Genomic DNA, 18,754 nt, shown 5'->3' with positions numbered 1-18,754 from the left:
TCATCGTGCGATGATTACACTTACAGCTGAAATGGCGCACGACAAGAGGAGGATGGGTCTGTGTCCAGAAAACATTTTGAAAAAAGCTAACAAAAAAAAAAACACCAGCTGAGCTGAGAATCTTTCGGAATGCCGAAATTGTACTACACTTGCATTACTAACAGAGATGCGCAATCAATGCAATATAAATGTGATTGAAATATCTTTTTCAAGAGCCCAAAGTCTCTCCACAAACATTTATATATACTATATACATATATATACTTTCATTTGAAATTAAGAAAGTTACTTTTTCCGCTCCATAAGAAATTGAATAACCATAAGAAGCTCGATTGATTGATTGATACGAGCATTATTTTATGCAGAAATCTTCAAAAGTTACTTCAAATAGAAACAGACCCTCAGGTCCATGCAAAGGAATATATATATTGTTCTGAGTATATGATTATAACATTAATATGAAATGTATGATTGTAATATTAGATATTATTGTTATGTATTATTATTTTGAAATTATGAAATATATATCATTGATAAACTCATATTAACTACACCCGGAATTCCAATTTTTGTATAAGTTGAATCGAGCCTGGAACCGAATGTGGAAATTTGTAAGTCGAGACATTGGATTGAACCGTAAGCCGAACTCTAATAACTTTTTTTTTGGCTTAGCGTCATGATGTTAACTAGAATACCCTGCTCAGTAAGGGTATATAAGAAAGAGAAGGCAAAAAACGGCCGTTAAGAAGGCGGCGATTGAAGTCCCGGAACGGAGAAAGCAACAACATGGACTGAAAGAACTAGAAAGAGTAAACGAGACAGACAGAGAGAGAGAGAGAGAGAGACATACTAAGAGATAGAGAGGGAGAGAAGGGGAGAAAGAGAAGCAGCAAAACATTTCTAAAAAAGAATTTCGCTAGCTGTCTGCTGGTGGGTTGTTTGGCCGGCCAGTTAGTTGGCCATGTTTGTTGGCTTAATTAGTACTGTGCATTTTTATGGCATAATTTTCGGCGTTGTAAGCGTTTTGGCGCCATCAAAATGTACAACACGAAAATATTACATTAAAATTTATGAAGCCGCGTGTCGGCAACAAACACAAAACAACAAAACAACAAAACAACAAAACAACAAAACATTGCGCACTCGCGCCGCAGTTGGTCTAGGAAGACGACAGCGCCAGGATTATGGCAGGGGCAATTAGCGTCCAGTTTTTGATGTGATTTTTCAAGATTTCATTGAGCCTACCTGCAAGTAGATTAAAGCATTAAATACAGATATTAGTCAAGAATAAATTTTAGAATAATAATTAGAATATATTTACTTAAAATATACATATACAATTTACCACAAACAATGTAAAAGAAAAATTGTACTTTACTTTTAAGTTTTTTTCCCACAGAATATAAGACAGCATATCTATTTCACAGTACATAAACTTAACATAAAATATTTCACACCACAACAAATCATCAAACAATTATACTACATTGTCATGAGACATCTTTATGCAGACTAAGAAATTAGAATAGAATAAACAGATTGAATAAGTGCAAGTTTGTTTTCATATGGATTGTTGATTAGGAGATTCAACAAATATCACACTTGAGAAAGTAAAGAATTTTACATATTGTATAGTAACAATTCGCGAGACATATAATTATATAATGTGTTATATATATTTGCATATATGCATATATATTATATATGTAAGTTGTTACCGCTGCTCTTCACATCGTTCGGTCCAAACACATTCAACAGCCTCATTCATTGCCTTTGTTGCAGCCCATTAAACAAACTAAGTAAACTACGCTAGCTAAGCAACTAATTACAACTCTCGTTGCTCAAATTAATTTTCCATCACATGCATTTTTTCGCTTCAATTTTTACTAGACACAAGTAACTAGCTCTGGTCCGGAGTCTTTATGAAGAAAAAAACGAATTAAAATATTAGCACAGAAAACATTAAAATCGCAATTGTAATAATGTTGATAAAATTGTGCAGGAATTCTTAAGCCAACAACTTTTGTGTTTCTTAACCGTTCTTGATGACTTATTTTACTATAGAATATTTGTATATTCTCAAAAAGTCAATTGCATTAAATTTGCGGCTAAAATTGGCTCAAACCAATATGTATTGGTTTATTCACTTGATATATTTAAAGACAAGCAAGCCCCTGTCAAAATAACCTAACTAAAGAAATAAATCGTTGAAAAGATCATGCATCGTGATGCTAGGAGTATTCTCTCATCTTCGTGTAGATCTTTAATTTATTGAGGTCCATTGAAACCTATGCCGCACCTTCACCTTATAAGCAACTCGTTCCAAGCACGCTCGTCCTTAAACTATATTTCGACAAACGGTGGCAAAAAGAACTCTGAGGTAGATTTGTAGATTTCAGCGGTATACTTTAAATTGTTTAGGTTACGTGGCTCCCACAGATAGCCGGCAATCAAGGACCGGCTAGTGAGGACGAGAAACGAGGACCGGGCAGCAAGTATCGGCAGCGAAACACATTGAGAGTCGGCCGCAGTCAATATCTTTGTGCATTTCAATAGTTCATGACGAAATTCTGGAGCAGCAAGTGCAATAAAAATGCATTTCATGCTCGAAACACGACTTGGGTCAATTTATTTTACTTTGCCGCATTTAACGACTTCACACAGGCGCTGGAGGAGCTGCAACAGGAGCTGCTGCAATTGGCAGGCGCTGCTTGCATTGGCTCCAGCCTCACACACACACACACACACCCACACAGACATACACACATACTTTTATAAGAGCGTGTAATGGTGTTAGGCCACAATGAGCTCAATTTACGCCGATGATTGGCGGTGCCGGTTGGCGGGTTTTGCTGCTTAGGTATATACAGCATGGAAGTGAAAGGGGAGTGGCGGGAATTCCCCAAGTCCGTCGATGGGGCTTGGTCCGTTGGCTTTAGCCGAAAAAGTTTCATGTTTGCATTTGCCTATCGTCTATCGTCTGGCAGTGGATGCCGTCTGAGCGTCCATCCGGCGGACCCGTCTGGTGCTCTGGTCGTGTGGCATGTGCTGAGGTCCTCTGAGCCTGCGGCTCCTAAGTAGCAGCCGCCAGACGTTAAACATCGCGTGCAGACAGCCCTGCCAGGCAGACATTGGGCGTAGCCACGCCCCATGTCCCGCCACACCCGCTGCCACAGCAGAAAGTCGTGTTTTGGCTGTTTCTGGGCGAGGAAAAAAGTCACAGACAGGCAAAATTGCGCTGCACATGAAATTGGCGCAGAGACTTCTTGTCGGGGTACCAGAAACACCTCTCCCCCCACCACCAACCCCCAACCACTACCTCTGCCCCCTTCGCCCCTGTCGCAACTGAGGCAAACAAGAAACTACAAGCAAGCCATATATAAAAATCAACTGACATGTCTATGAGCTGCGGGCGGTGGGCATGGTGCTATGGTTGTTAGGGTTCAGCGGAACTCGCTCCTTGCACGTGGCCCCTTTCTCCCATGCTCGGACCAGACGATACACGTAACAGGCGCAGCATTTTCTTAGCATTTCCCAGCTCCTATTCGAAGTGGGAATATGTTTAAGGCAATCTGAGAATTGGCATTGCAACTTTATGAAAACGCCAGCAGACATTTTAATTGTGATTTGTTCGCTTGGCGCCTTCATTTGACAGCAAGATAGAGACAGGCGGAGAGCGAGAGAGAGGGAAGAGAAAGAGACCAATAGAGATAAGCATATAGGCAGGCAGCTGGTGGCTCTGGGCGGGTGACGTTGTCATGACGGCCTCAAAAGTTGCGCTCTTAGTTTGCCAAACTATAGAAGTGTCAGGAATGCCGTCAAATGAATCTGAATGCTAATTAACCCATCAAAGCCATCAACATCGTGAACAATGTGAGGCATTACAGAACAGCAGCACAATGAAGCTAAAGGTGCGCACAAGTGCTCTCTGTTTCACAATGGAATCATTTGCAATCAAGTGTAATTAAGCGCCATCTTAAAGCAAGGCAAGGGAACATTTTAGTTGTTGTCTGAATACCGCAAAAAAGCGTGAATGCCTTTTGCTTAAATTAAGTAATTCAAATGAAATTAGCAGCTATTAATTTAAGGAATTGCAGCTGTTATAAGTGTTTTAATAAAAAGGACACTTCAATAGCACAGTGTCACATGTCTACCGTCCTCTTGGGAGAACCATATTGAAACAAAGCACAAAGCAAATGTTTTTTTCATAGAAACCTTGAATCGAAAGGAAGCTGTGGTAGTACTTCTTGTACTTCTAGCTTCTATATTTTTCCAATCATTTTCAATCAGTCAGTCAATCAGTATAAACTCTTTTATACTATACATATAAGAGATGTGTTTTATACTATATATACACAGATACATTCTTAGTTTTGGATAGAGCATAGAATCCGGGATATGCAAGTGGTCACAAATTGGTAAATTGACAGATCCGTTACCTAATGCCCGAGTACTTATTTAAATTGCTAATTACATATACTAATTGAAGCATATTAATTAATTGCTTGCAATTCAATCAAATAAATCAAAACGAAAATTCTCGAATTGCCGCTGGCAGAAGGACGTTAACAAGATGAGCATGTGGCCAACAAGTTGGCCAAGTAACAACATGCCCAAGTGCCGCCCTATTATGTCCTATCAACAACAACAAGAACAATGAGCAATAACAACAATTAAAAGCAACAATAACAACAACAACAGCCATTTGCTATTATGATAATTATTTTGAAAGGCTTTTCACGAGTTTTTGAACACAAAAGGGATTTAAATTACGCCGCTAAGCGGTTTATGCAACAACAGCAGCAACAACAACAACAACAAAGTTGGGAGCCAACGAATTGCCATCATCTTATGTTGCAAGAAGAAGAAGAAGAAATGGGTAAAAGCTGCCGTACTGTGTGGCACAGAGAACTCATCAGCAGCCAAGCATCGCATTTTGAGATAAACATAAAGCGCACCTAATGCGTGTATGTGCGTGTGGCTGTGCGTGTGTGTGTGTGGGTGGGAGTGCCCGCAGCCAAGCCAGTCGACTCATGTGTGCGTGCGCGTGTGTGCGTGTGCTGTTGACTTTGGATAATGTCGTTTGTTGCCGTTGCCGTTGCCGTTGCCGTTGCCGTTGCCACTGCCGCTTGCTGCATGCCGCGTGTGTTTTCTGTGTGTTTGTTTGTTTGTTTGTTTGACTGATTGTCTGTCATTTTGTCTGATTGTGCGCCTATTAGTATACAAATGAATGAATAAGTGCGCACACACACCACCCAAACACGCGCCAAAGCACACACACACACACACACACACACATAGACAGACCAAGAACCATCCAACTGGCAGCACAACCGCTCATCTCGTTTTCATTTTCGTTGATTGAATGTGCGAGCTGTTACGTTCCAAAGCCGCAGCTAGGAGGGGCTGGGGTATTTTATGGCAGGGGCTTTCAAAGAGGTTGCATGGACAAGGCGGCAGATGCGCCGCCATCCACACAATTGACGAGGGAGATTTTTGTGCTTTAAGCCTTTAAGTCTTTGTTAGACAATTTGCAGCCAAATGGCCCGCAGAATAAATAACGAATAACTTTTTGAATGACTCTTTTATACCCTAGCCACAACTAAACAATATTCTAAACATAAACATAAACATAAATATAAATATAAATATAGGTAAAATAAAATAATTGAAAGTCGGATCAGATCCGAAAGTGAATATCTGTCACGTCCTGTTTAACTGGGTATTTAAAGTGTTGCTCGCCCACTTTCTGTGCCTTTAATTGTTGTAATGCGATTTTCTCTTTCAATCCATGTAACTGTGCACGCTACAATCCTCTGTTATTCTAGCATTCAGACAGACAGTCAGTGAGTCAGTCAGTCCATCAATCTGTCTGAGTATCAGTCATAGCAATTTCATGGCCGCTGCCATTGTTCAGCACTGGATACGCTTTGCACTGCTTGTCGAGGTGCTTCAATTGACTGTGTGTTGGGTAACAGTAGATGAGTGATGGGCGTTTGGGTGTGAAAAGTGGTGCTGAAGGGCGGTGGGTGGCGATTTAGCGGATTTGTCGTTAATGCGATTGTTGCTTTTGTGCGCTTTGGCCAGTTAAATTGCTTAAGCGCCTCAACGCATTGAACAGAGCTCAAGCAATTAATTAACACCGCGAATGGAAGCACTCAAACACAGTTTAGCGGCTTTGTGCATTACAAATGAATGAATATCCCTGTAATTGTGAATAATCGGATTGATAAACGAATAAACATTATTATTTAAGGCAACTGCTCTGCATATACATAAGTATTTTGGTATATTCTGTCTTAATTATACCGACAATGTGCACGCGTGTGAATTAAAGCATTTGTGGCTTATATTTTCCAACACTATTACATTTAAAATACAACATTTTTATTCAGTCTATCAGATAGACAACTTTGCGATGTGAGAAAAATGCCAAAAAGATTTTCTCTGTCTTATGAATCTATATCATATATAGTGCGATAAAGGTTTACTCAATATGATGACTTCAAGACCATTTATATGAGAATAAAGAGATTCCGAATATTCTTTCGGATTACATATACAATGTTTGCCAAGCACGCCATATTCTTTTCCCGTTTAAAGCATTTACTTAAGAGAGCTTACCTCAGTTCATTATTGCGCCGATCAGTGAAATGCAGTGCAATTATTCACTTGAGACAATCTAGAGAACTGTTTTAGATGCCAGCCACACCCCGCACCCGAATAGATACAGTTCGGGTACTCATACATACGCTGGCACTTATTCAAATCAATTGCGGCAATTGCGAGTGAGTTCAACGAGCCACTTACGACACTTAAACGTGCATCAAAACAAACAAATTGAATGAATTGAGCTGCTGTTTATTGTGTTTGCTGTCACACGGTTACATGGTCAGAATGATAGTCTATATAGAGACTATATATACCCTATATTGACACAGGCGCTGGCACAATCGTATAGCTGTTGCTGCTAATGAGACAGGGCGTTGCGCATAAATTGCCAGAGTTAAAGGCAAACCGTCTCTCCGTTCGTCTGTCTGCCCCGTGACCCATTTTGGCTTCACCCACTCCATGGGACTCATTAATTGACACATTGGCCTAACGAAGACATTCCGTTGCGGGCACTCTCTTGGCCAAGTAGTGCAGCTGATTTTCCAATTAGCCGCAACAGCATTTGACTTTGATGAGGCTCTGAACGAGTTTCATCGTCCAAGTAATTGAGGTCTGGCTCATTGCTGCTTAACTGCTTAGATGCCTAGCTGCCTAGCTGCCTAGCTGCTTAACTGCTTAACTGATTAGCAGCTTAGCTAACCGACTATTATTAAACGTTGGGTTTACGGCCAGTCACACAATTTTGCTTCAACCGGCTCTCTTAACAATTCGCCGGCTCCTGAATTAAGCCACCCACGCACATTGGCCAATATATCAATCATAATTTGGATTTGAGTATATGAATTCACACACACTCGCACACTCACACATACACATGTAAATATATATAGGTGTGTGTAGCCCATTCAATTCATTATGAATTCAGTGTGCACAGCAAATGAGTTCGAAGCCTTCGGCTAATGAATTGCGCTGTGGAGTCGCTTTAGCTATATATCCATAACAACCACAAATTCTCAAACGGTGCCCTCAATATGACCTATTAGTTGTTATACTACAAAAGATTGCACATTATCCAGTTGATAAATTTGTTAACGAAATACACAAGAGTTTGCTTTAAATTATTTCATTTTCTATTTATATTTGGTTTGCCTTGTCAAGTGCCGCCGCTATATCAGGAGCAGAGGCACGCAAGGTTCGCTGGCTCCTAGAGAACACAGTGCTTTTTCCCCAGAATGCAATATATTAATATTTAAAGCTATATTGATGCCAGCTTAGACTTGGAGTATCGCATTCTGAGGCGCGCGCCACTCTCCAACGGCTTCAGTCGTTTCAATGTGTGCTCCCTTGCATGTGGATGGATCGCCAGTCTGTGCCACATCAATGGGGAATTCCTGTTCCTATAACAACAGACAAATTCTTTTGCCTCTGAGCTGAGCAGCAGTACATGCCGACTAAGTCTAAAACGTCTAAATTGTAGGGTCTGAGGCTAAGGTGAACCTAGCATCGTATTTACGAGACCAATCGAACGGGCTAGAGTCTAAACTATATATTAGACACCTACCGACAAGCCAGTTACTCTAAAATTCAACTATTATTATTCCGCGATGTTTGTTTTCTGTAATTGTATCTTTAAACTAAAAATCAAATGTTATATTTTATTGGGTATGTCCTAAAGACTGAAGCCGCAGAACAGTCTAAACAGGTTTGTAAATAAAACCATTTTTATTGTCTAAATGCGCTTAAAAGTTAAAGAATTTCTTGGCTTTAGGCCAGGTCCGTCCCACATAGAAATAAGTAGATATATTTAATAGTTATATTTCGGATTTATCAAACTTGGATTCCAGCTCTCTGAATCGATCTGTCAATGATGCTATGAAGTTTATTTTAACAAATGTTTTATTCTTGTAATATATAAACATCAAATCGAATTTAATTGCTTTATTTATATGTAAATAATTTTTGATTATATATATCATTATTTTGATTGGTAAAATTTGATCTTTGGTAATTTCTTAATATTATTATTCGCAAATATATGGCGTTCGCGTGAGATTTGGCACAATTTAATTGACCGATTGGTCGATTGGTCAATTTGCCTGTTCGGAATGCATTCAATTTGCAACAATTTCATTTGGCACATGTCTGACATGGCCCGAAATGCCTTTTGACATAAATTGCAATGCAGCTGCATTTGCATTTAAATGCATTTCGCACTAACACACACACGCACACACACGCACAGATAGGCACACTCGCAGGCACGCAGACAGCAGAAACTATTCAAAGTAATTTATCAGGAGTATATACTAAATCAAATAAATGAGTTAAATATTATGTTATCAAATTAAGTGCGCACGCCCACGTACACACATGGGAGTAGAAATGGGAGTGTGTGTTGTTGTTTCGCAATGTCAGCATAAATTTCACTCAACATTTGATGTGACAACAATAAAGTCAAGCGCCAGCCGAGTCACAAACGTTCGTTGGCACTGACAATCTCAAGTCTGCATTCAAATTACGCCCAAAACCAGCAAATTGTCAGCGACAAACTCATGCCACATGCTGCATGCCGCATGCCGCATGCCGTATGCCGTATGCCGTATGCCACACTGTCAGCTACTTGAACAATTTGCAGTACGTGGCGTACGTCCACTCCGAATGCAGTGCAAATGCTAATCGCCTCACATGACATTCATTGTCTGTGAAACAATTGAAATCAGCCAACGGGCTCAAATTGCAATGAATTGTATTACGTGCTCACGCGGGTCACCAACAGCTCCTATTGGGTGCCCCCGGTTCGGGCACTTGATAAGTGGGGAGCAGCTCAACTGCTTAATGTTTATCTATGGCTATATGTTTTGGCTCAAGCAATAAGCCCCAAACTTAACTCTTGAACCCACGCACACTCGCATTCGACTGCAGACCAGATGCTAGAGATGGCGTTTGTGTCGTGCTTTTTTATTTTTTAATACCTTAATTATAGCCATAACTATTTCTTTTTCAATGATCATTCGATTAGTTATTATTAATACTTTTTGTAATTATTATAATTAATCTTTGACTTAATCTTTGCCCATTCGACAAGGCGTGGCTTCTATATTTACCCTACCTGCCGTGTTATTGATGGCCGATTCTTTGCATAACTAATAAAGCATATAAAATATTGTTAATAATTGTGATGAGCATTAATCATTAATGTTTTAATATTATTATTATTTTCTGTATTAAAGCTCTGACAATTATAGTTAGCAAAACCTTTCCTTTGGCAGAAACCTTCGGATAACATTTTTTCGCACAAGAAAAATTTGCGGGGATTCGACCAAGAATTCCCATTCTTTCATCAGTCAATTAATTGGAGTTCAGTTTTCTTTTAGCATTCAAGTAATACTGGCAAATTATTGAATGCATCAGCAAATTGTGTTTTAATATAATTACATTTACTAGAGCTAATACTGATGTTAAATATTTGTCATTTTTATTAGAAGTTTGCGCTGATCGCTTCATCACTTCAGTGGTCACGATTTTGGGAGCTCACATTCCCGAAATACGTTTAAGTTTATGTGCGCCAACCAGGCAATATATTAGACAGACTCTAGGCAAGCCGCAACTTATTTGTATGGAGTGAATGTGTGTGTGTGTGTGTGTGTGTGCGTGTGTGTGTATGCACATGTTAAACATAAATATGCTGATATCCCTGTGTCACTGTGTGCGTGCTTGTTTGTCTATTCCCGTTACTGTTGAGTAATGCCCGGCAGACGCTCTCTAAATATATTTAGCTCTCCATGCAATGAATGCCTTCATTTTCTCACCCCGAAGCATTTAATACTCGTCCATAGGGCATTCTTATATCATAATATTATTTTATACGTTTTATTCAGTATGGCCAACTCAGTTCCGTGATTTGCGTAAGGACTTAGGGGTTTTCTTTGATTGAGGAAATACAAAAAGACAATATAGATTACCAGGAACCTCAAGAGTTCATTTGAGTCTGGAAAAGTTATAGGAAAAAGGAGCCAAGATCACGATAGACGCAATTCGCGACCTAGAAACCTAAAAACTAAGCAACATCTCGTCCTAGGGAGCTACGCAAATCTTAGATACATATCATAGACAGCTTCAGCCCATAAACAGCCATGGCTGACTATGAGCATGTAGAAAACTTAGAGTCCTAGCGAGACTATGGAGAAACTTCGTGAAGCAGCTATTGGATTAATTTCAAGATATATCATAAAGTCAGCGTTGCTTGCAAGAGCATTAGAACGTTGGCATCCTTAGAGAAAGCTTCTCGTCCCTAACTCTGTTTTGGGTTTTGGTTTTATTTGCCTTTGTTGTTTTTTTCTTCTCTGCTGCGACTATCAGATTGCGTCATTATGTCCAACTGCTGAGAGCAGCAAATTAGCATGCAGGCACAAACATGTGTTGCTGTCACTCGAACGTCTCCCGGTGTGCATGTGTTGTGTCGGTGTTCGGTGTGTGTGTGTGCGTGTGTGTGTGTGTGTGTGTGTATGTGTATGTGGGGAGTGTGTCACATTAAATGATACGCAACACTTGACACTAAAATGGGGCAACGGCAACGACATAAGAAAGCTGAAACCAAACCAAAAGTTGTGGCAGCCCAATACACACACACTCACACACACACACATACACGCACAGAACAATATCAGCAAAAGGGAGAAGTGGAAAGGAGGAAGAACTCAAGCAACGCACTAAAGTAGGCAACAAAATTTCTTTAGAAATAAATGTATGTGCCTTATTAATGAGTCGTTAGCTATATATGTTGTTGTTGTTGTTGTTGTTGTTGTTGTTGTTGTTGTCTAAGTTGATGTTGAAGTTGCATTTAGCAGCGATGGGGTTGGGATTGGCGCTGAGGGGTCACAAGAAAAATCAATAGAAAGGCAGCTGTTGCCGCAAAGTATGCAATGAAATTGGGCAAATGAATTTAAATGATGCCGCCACGCGTTGCGTATACGCAATGTGATAGAAAGAGAAAGAGAGAGAGAGAGAGAGCTTTAGGGAGAGGGCGACTCAGTCAACTGCGAAAAGCAAAGCAATAGAAGCAAGGCGTGGATGTGGGCTGGTTCGTTTAGCGAGTGTGTACAAAATGTAAGGGGTAGTTCCAAACACACACACACACACACACAGATGGATGACGAAGCATATGCAAATATGCTAGTCCGCAACGAAAAATCTAAGAAACCAAACGGAAGTTTATTTGAAGTTGGATAGCGGGGAATGGGCATGGGCATGGGAACAAGCACGGGAACGGGATTTGAAATGGGAATGGGAATGGGCGCAGGATTGAGCATAGGAAGTGAAGTGGCAGTCAAGTGCAACCAGGCAACATCAGAAGATGGCAGCAAAGGCAAAAGTAAAACAAACAAGCGCATAAGGCAAAGGCCCTGACAAACAACAGGAAGACAAAATCAAGCAGCAGGCACTAGGCATAAAAAATATATATATATAGATATATGTTTTCCGAGGCGGAAGAGATGGCCTGCGACGGACGTGCAGTTGCTGTAACATTTGAACTTGTAACCTCAGCAAGTCAAAAGGTGAAAGGAAGCAAACCTTGAAGGGCTGTTGGGCCATCGGGCGGACGGGCGGACTGGCAGCAATGGTGACAGGGACAGTGACAGCGACAGCGACAGCGACAGCGGCGAATGCTAAAACGTGTTCAAGTTCATATGCCAAGACAGTCAGTCAGTCAGTCAGTTGGCGCCGAGAGCTGCAGGAGCCCCATCCAGATGATTAAAGTAGGCCGCCTGTGAAGCCATACGAAGCATTGAACGTCAGTCAACATATTTGATTCAGCCAGATAGATAGGCAAAATTTTGGAGTACAAATAAGACAGTAACATGGCAAATGCAAAGCTACGACCGATTCGAATTAAGCAACGCACCCAACTCGCCAAGAGTTTCAAGTCGAAGCCGCCAAAGCCAAAGTGCCCATTTCGGAGATCCGCCACAAATGCGCCTAAGCCGAAGCCGATGCCAAGATTGAAGAAGCCCCATCAGCAGCCAAAGCGCCGGTCTCTGCTAGTGCGTAAGGCGTTACAGCCACAACTGCCGCCGAAGGCTAAATCAAAACAGACCAAAGGCAAAATGGGCGTGGCCAGGCACAGGCAGGCAAAGGCCATATCCGCGGCGAACACAACGCTACTAATAATCAAGGGCTCGGTGCAACGATTCCAGCGCGCCAAGAAACTGCTCAAATTGGCGCAGCAGCAAGAGACGACGCCGCCAGCCAATATCCATATGCGAAAGCAGGTGCCAGTGCGCACGCCGCCCGACATTGGTGCCTTCTACAAAAAGGGGCAGCAGAGCGTGCCGAGGCGGCAGATGGCCGTGCTGCCAGCTCAAAGCCTGCTCCCACATGTGGGTGGTGGCATCCAGAAGGAGGCATATGGCAACTTTGCCTACAAGGGTGCCGCACCATTAAGGCCAACCCACAAGAACGCAGAGCTTGATGTGCCGCTGACCAACCGGCTGCCCATCATTGACTTCATTTCGACGGATGAATTTGAGCGCCTGCGTGCCTCCAGGTTGAAGAAAAAAAAACGATTTACCACGGAGGGCAGGTTCGGCGATAGGCAAACGGCGAAAAACTTTTAACGATAGGGAGCAAACGGATGCGGCTTTTAATGCACGCTCATGTTTTTTTTTTTTTTTTTTTTTTTTTGTGCTACTTTACGTACATTTTATGTTCTGTACCAAAATTTTTGGGTAACCCTTTTAAATACACCACCAGCTTCGAATAGCAAGCTCGGGCTACCATATTCTTTCTTATTAGATCAAATTTGTAGAAGTCGAAAAGAAATGCAAACAACGCTCAGTCCAAGGAGTGTGACGAGTAACGAGTAGACAGTAATAAATAGTCAAAAGCGAATGGTAACAAGCTGTCAATGGTCCTTTTTCTACAAAGACAACTCGGCGTTAAGCATGCACTCGCGATTGGAAACAACGATTAGTCGATTAGTAACGAGTAGCAAGTGCTTTAAGCTCGCAAACAGCAAAAGAAAACAACGAGTGCCAATGGCAAATGATAATCAGCCATTAATCAATAGAATATGACAACAGCAACTAATAGCGAAGCAAAGAAAACCCAGCAGTGAGATCAAAACTGTAAATAGGAAGTAACGATTGGTCAAGATCAAATAGCGAGTAGCCATAACTAGGTGCGAGTGACAAGTAGCCAAGAGAAGAAGAACAAACGAATAGAAAGTTAGAAAGCAAATGGATGCTACAAAATAAAAACGAATCACATTAGCGAGTGATAGTTGGAAAGTAACCAGTAGAATATAACGAGTAGCCAATAACGAATAGGCGGCAGCCACTACAATTGTCTTGATTATTATTTTCTGATCTTATTTGAAAAAAACAAATTAGCCAGCTGAGTGCACGAAACAGAGAGAGGGAGAAAGGGAGAGAGAGAGAGAGTGAGCGCAGAATAGAGGAAGAGAGAGTGAGAGCGCCGAAAGCCTTTAGAAAATGTGGTAATATGAAGGCAAACCGAAGCAAAAAAACTTTTGCGCAAATTATCTGCGTCGCGTTTATTTCGCGCAAACAAATCGCAAAAGTTTCGCAGACGTAGAGCCGTCGAGCCGTCGACCCAACGACTTGACTTGCACTGGAACAGAACTTAACGGAACGGAATGGCTCTTGCCTGATCTGGTACTGGCCCCGACGACTGCCGTGACATGGCCCTGGCCCTGGCCTCGCCTGGCCTGGCCTACCCTGGCCTACCCTGCCCTAATGCTATGTGGTGTGTTTAAAACTTTTGCCGCTTTGCCGGGAGAAAAGTTTGGCTGCAGAATCGCAGCTTGGCGCACGGGCATCTTGCAGCAATTTACGGCTTTTCGTTCGGCCTGGCTAACAACTTCAAATGCAGATGGAGTTGGAGACGGAGACAGAGATGGAGACGGCGATGGAGACGCTGGCAATTGAAGCAACGCGCCAAGGAATGCGGCATGAATTTGTTGTTTTTTGCTCGAGAGACTTTTTCGGCTTGTTTTCATTTTCGCTGCTGTCGGAGAATTTGCATTTGGGGGTTAGTCAGCAACGATGACGACGGCGACGGCGACGGCGACGACGATTGCGGCTTTTAACCACAAACCAAACGGAAATTGAGATTCATTTAATTCATTGTGCGCCAGACGAGGGGCAAAGGGTTATGCGCTTGCCGACGACGCTTCGTTGACAGCATTTGGGCCATGGCATAATCAGCCGCAGCAGCAGGACCAGTCAACGAGCAGAAGAAGGAGCAGAAGCTGCAGCTGAATCAGAAGCAGGAGCAGAACCAACCAACAACATTGGAGCGTCAGCAACATTTAAATGACTGCGACTCCGTCAACGGCAACGCCTTGCTAATATTTATGCTCCAAGCCTTATAATCGAGTGGCTGTGGCTGTGACGGTGGCAGTCGCAATGGCGGACCCCGGCGACAGCCAGTGGAACGACCAAGTGCACTTCTTGCCCAGAAATACTTTGATTGCCTTAAAGTTGGCCAAAAGAGAGCAACAGAGCGACAGAGAGAGGAGGCCAGTGGGCGAATGCGGAGCGCACAGTTTAAGAGCAGTCGAAGTCTGTCTGAAATAGCATTGGATTGCAAAGTTCAGCAATAAAGTTGAGTGGATGTAAAAGCCCTCATCAGTGGGTAGGATGATATTGGGTGCTATCCAATCTCATTACCCATTATATCCAGTAAAGTTACCCTAATATGGTATACTGACGACTCCCAGGGCAAGTGGATTATATCTGTGCGGTTGGGTGAGTTTAGTTTAGGTAAGGTCAAGTGAGGTCAGACTCAGATGGCTCAAATTAGGTTAGGTTCTGTTTATACAGATCGCACAATGTGCACGTGGAGTGTATTTAGATTATTATAATAAGCCCACTTCAAGTCTCTTACAAGGCGTCTACTAAGGCCATGAAAAATTCATCTAGGCTACGATATATATAAAATAGCTGACCTCCATTGACAACAATTGTTTTTTTAAAAATGAAAGAAAATAAAAGAGCAAAGAAAAATAGGAAATTGTCATTAAACTGCAAATAATCTTTGAAAAATTAGCTTGTTTCCTTAAAGACGAGCACCTCAACTCAATCTGAAGACAGATTCCTGTATTTAAATTCAAAAACGAAATTTAAAGCTGGCCGGCCTAAAGGCTAGCTATTTCAAAAAGCTGCCGGTTCTATCAAAAGGCCTTGTCCTCAGTCCGAAGAAATAACCACATGGGAATTCTCAGCAACGAAAAGGGCGACAAAGTTGGCAAAACCAAAGCCTACTCTTGTGCGTTTACCTCTGCGACATGCAATGGGTTTGCGAAAGAGCATCGCTCTGGGAATTGCCCAAGTACGAAAAATATAAGTACGATATATATACATATATACAGATACATATGCATACATATAGGCAAAGGGCATACACACATGCGACCTGCTCAGTGGTAATTTTATTCTCCAATAATTTTTGTGTTTATGGTTCGATCGTTAAGGGGCTACAGTCCAGAAACCATCTCTTATAATCTTCGTGACATGCCTAGGAACCAAAGCTAAAAAATCGAAAGCCCAATCAATATTTCCGGCAGCAGAAATATCAATTTTTCCAGGAAAGCTAGTTGAGCTCAGTTGAGTCTTATGCATCGCGTTAGGTATTATTCATAACTTCTCAATCAGCAATCAAATATTTAAGCTGGAAGGGCTGAGAAATTCATATTACGTATACGCCCCATGGCACTGTGACTAAAGAGCATACAAACTTCGTCGGTTGTGCAAGAGTTGAATAACTTTTTATTTTATTTAGCTTTGGTTGTCATTTTTAAGCAGAACTAGGCACCGGGTGGTGGATGGTGGATGGTGGGTGAAGGGTGGTTGTCGGTGGGTGCCACCTTCCGCCTGGTTGAGCAATGCCGACGATGACCGTTGCCGGCTACCATTGGGCCCATCCATTGGGCCCTGCCGGCAACCGGCAGCCGGCTGCCGTCTGCCGTCTGCACATTTAAACTACGTGGTGTGCAAATTTGGTTTTCGCACGATTTCATTTCGAGTCTTGCATAAATTAAGCATTGGCCGATTCTCAAAATTTGCGGTCGTTGGCGTCGTTTGCGTCGTTGCCGTCGCCGGCTGAAACCAATTGGCAACGCCGAAGCGATGAATCCGTTTATACTACGATGCATAAGACTTGGCCGCCAGGATTTGTGAGTGGCCAGTGGTAGAGGAAACTTAATTATGCATGCAATGGCAAATGGCTGGGGCATGCTTAGACCAAGGGGAGAAAGTTGGAGCTATATGCACGAATGCACCACCAACAGATAGCTGAAGGAGCCACAGCCAATTGATATACCAATTATGCACCACAAGTGACACTCGTGCGTGTGTGCGTGCATTTGTGTGTGTGTGTGTGTGTGTGTGTGTGTGTGTGTCGCAATTTGACCTGCTTATTGAACGCAATTACCTGACACAGTTTAATGCACGCAAAAACGATGCCAACGTAACGTAACGCAAAATCGTGTCAAAGTTCACGGGAACAACTTTCCCTTCTCTGGCTCTGGCTCTGGCTCTGGCTTCTCTTCTTCTTTTTCAGGCAATCGCAGGACTTTTGTTAATTAGGCACAGCTGTATACGATGCTGCATATCCGACCAATTGACCCACATAATGCGCCCAGATCAACTTTGGTCCCAAAAAACTATGATATTAAAAAAATTAATGGACCACTTGCCGCACAAGTACAAAATCGAAAAGCAATGCCAGCGGAGAAAAATCAAACACAACAAAAAAAAAAAAAAAAAAAGAGAGCAAGAAATAAAAGCCACACATAATCAAGCCAAGTGAAAGAAAACAAATAAGAGTGCTCTAGCCGGGAATGACTGACTAGCAGATGCCCTAAGCCATTTAAAAGTCTGATCCTTAGATGAGGCATACAAACGGAAAGCTCTTTGGGGCAGGTGTCCACAAAGTAAAAGGCGCCCAGCTTAAATACATGCCCCAAAAAAACACCGGCTCTTCTTTCTGATCAACAATATATCCACTTTGTCGCATCGAAGAGGCTGCGATATGCTCTTTATCCATGTCCAATGGGTTCGCAACTGCCCCAAAGCTAACCTCGACCCAGTGTGAAACGGCTATAACTTTCTTGTATATGTATTTTCTGTTGTTGTTTTCGTATCATGTGGGTGTGTGTCAGTGTGTGCAGAGTTGCGAGCTGAAACTCGTCGGTTATCGCTATCGCAATTGGTATCCATTTCATTTACCGCAGGACAAATTTTTATTGCCGCCTGCACTGACCCAAGCAACAGCGGCAGCAACAACAATATGGCATTGTTTTAATATACGCACACATGCATGCCAAATACTATGTTTATATATACAAATATATACGTACACATAAAATTGCCGGAAAGTTGTTGCAATTGTCCTCATTTTCTTTCATTTAAGAACAATTTTTATTGTTGTTGTTTTCACATTGCCGGGCCATGGGCAACAGTGGCCAGCTACCGCCCCAGCAGTCCTTCTTTTTGTTTTCCAACCCATAAATGTAAAAAAAAAAAAAAAAATGGAAAAAAAAAAGAACAAGTAGAAACCCCTTCATGTCCCATGTTCCGTGTCCCTTGTCCAATGTGACAGTCGTCAAGTGCATTGTGCACTTTGCCAAAAACAATTTCCATACTGCCCTCAGTCAAGGGCACTGCACGAGTGTCTGAATGAGTCGTTGAGTGTGCAGATGTTTATGTAAATGCCTATAGGTCTATTCATATGCATTCGAGTGTGTGTATGTGTGTGTGTGTGCGAGTGCCACAAGTCAAAAGCATGTTTAATTATGTTGACATTGTTACTGAACAATTCATGAATGTAAAATAATTGCATTCCAGTTGCGGTCTAATTGGGAATTTATTTTGTCACGCCAAATACTCACATACTACATATACACACAGGTATTTGGATACACCACTTATATTACATGCATATATGTTGATTCATTGGAGAACTGCTTTTATATTAATTAAATGTCATTCACATTTTTAATACATATTTACTTTCTAAGCCGATAATAATATAAGTTATAGCTGATTAGCCCATTGGTCCTTGCATTGTTGCTATTTTAAGAGCATCGATAATCGAAACTTGCCCCGTTTCCAAGCAATCG

General features: G+C 41.8%; 2 protein-coding genes and 1 long non-coding RNA gene across 6 annotated transcripts in view; 2 read left to right on the top strand and 1 right to left on the bottom strand.

Annotated features, from left to right (window-relative positions):
* The window catches only part of Mnr (Membrane-bound Notch regulator), a 93,680-nt gene that overhangs the window by 39,045 nt on the left and 35,881 nt on the right, over positions 1-18,754 (bottom strand). The gene's annotated exons all lie outside the window — the stretch shown is intronic.
* On the top strand, positions 12,471-13,226 carry LOC138911153 (uncharacterized). The gene has a single exon (XM_070208647.1). The coding sequence runs from the start codon at positions 12,471-12,473 to the stop codon at positions 13,224-13,226; it is 756 nt and encodes a 251-aa protein (XP_070064748.1).
* LOC138910861 (uncharacterized) lies at positions 15,704-18,025 on the top strand. Its single transcript, XR_011416007.1, has 2 exons — positions 15,704-15,978; positions 17,074-18,025. It is a non-coding gene; the product is annotated as an uncharacterized lncRNA (long non-coding RNA).

The sequence above is a fragment of the Drosophila virilis genome, chromosome X (assembly GCF_030788295.1).
Source record: "Drosophila virilis strain 15010-1051.87 chromosome X, Dvir_AGI_RSII-ME, whole genome shotgun sequence".
Taxonomy (NCBI): domain Eukaryota; kingdom Metazoa; phylum Arthropoda; class Insecta; order Diptera; family Drosophilidae; genus Drosophila; species Drosophila virilis.
This window is presented reverse-complemented; position numbering and strand designations above follow the sequence as displayed.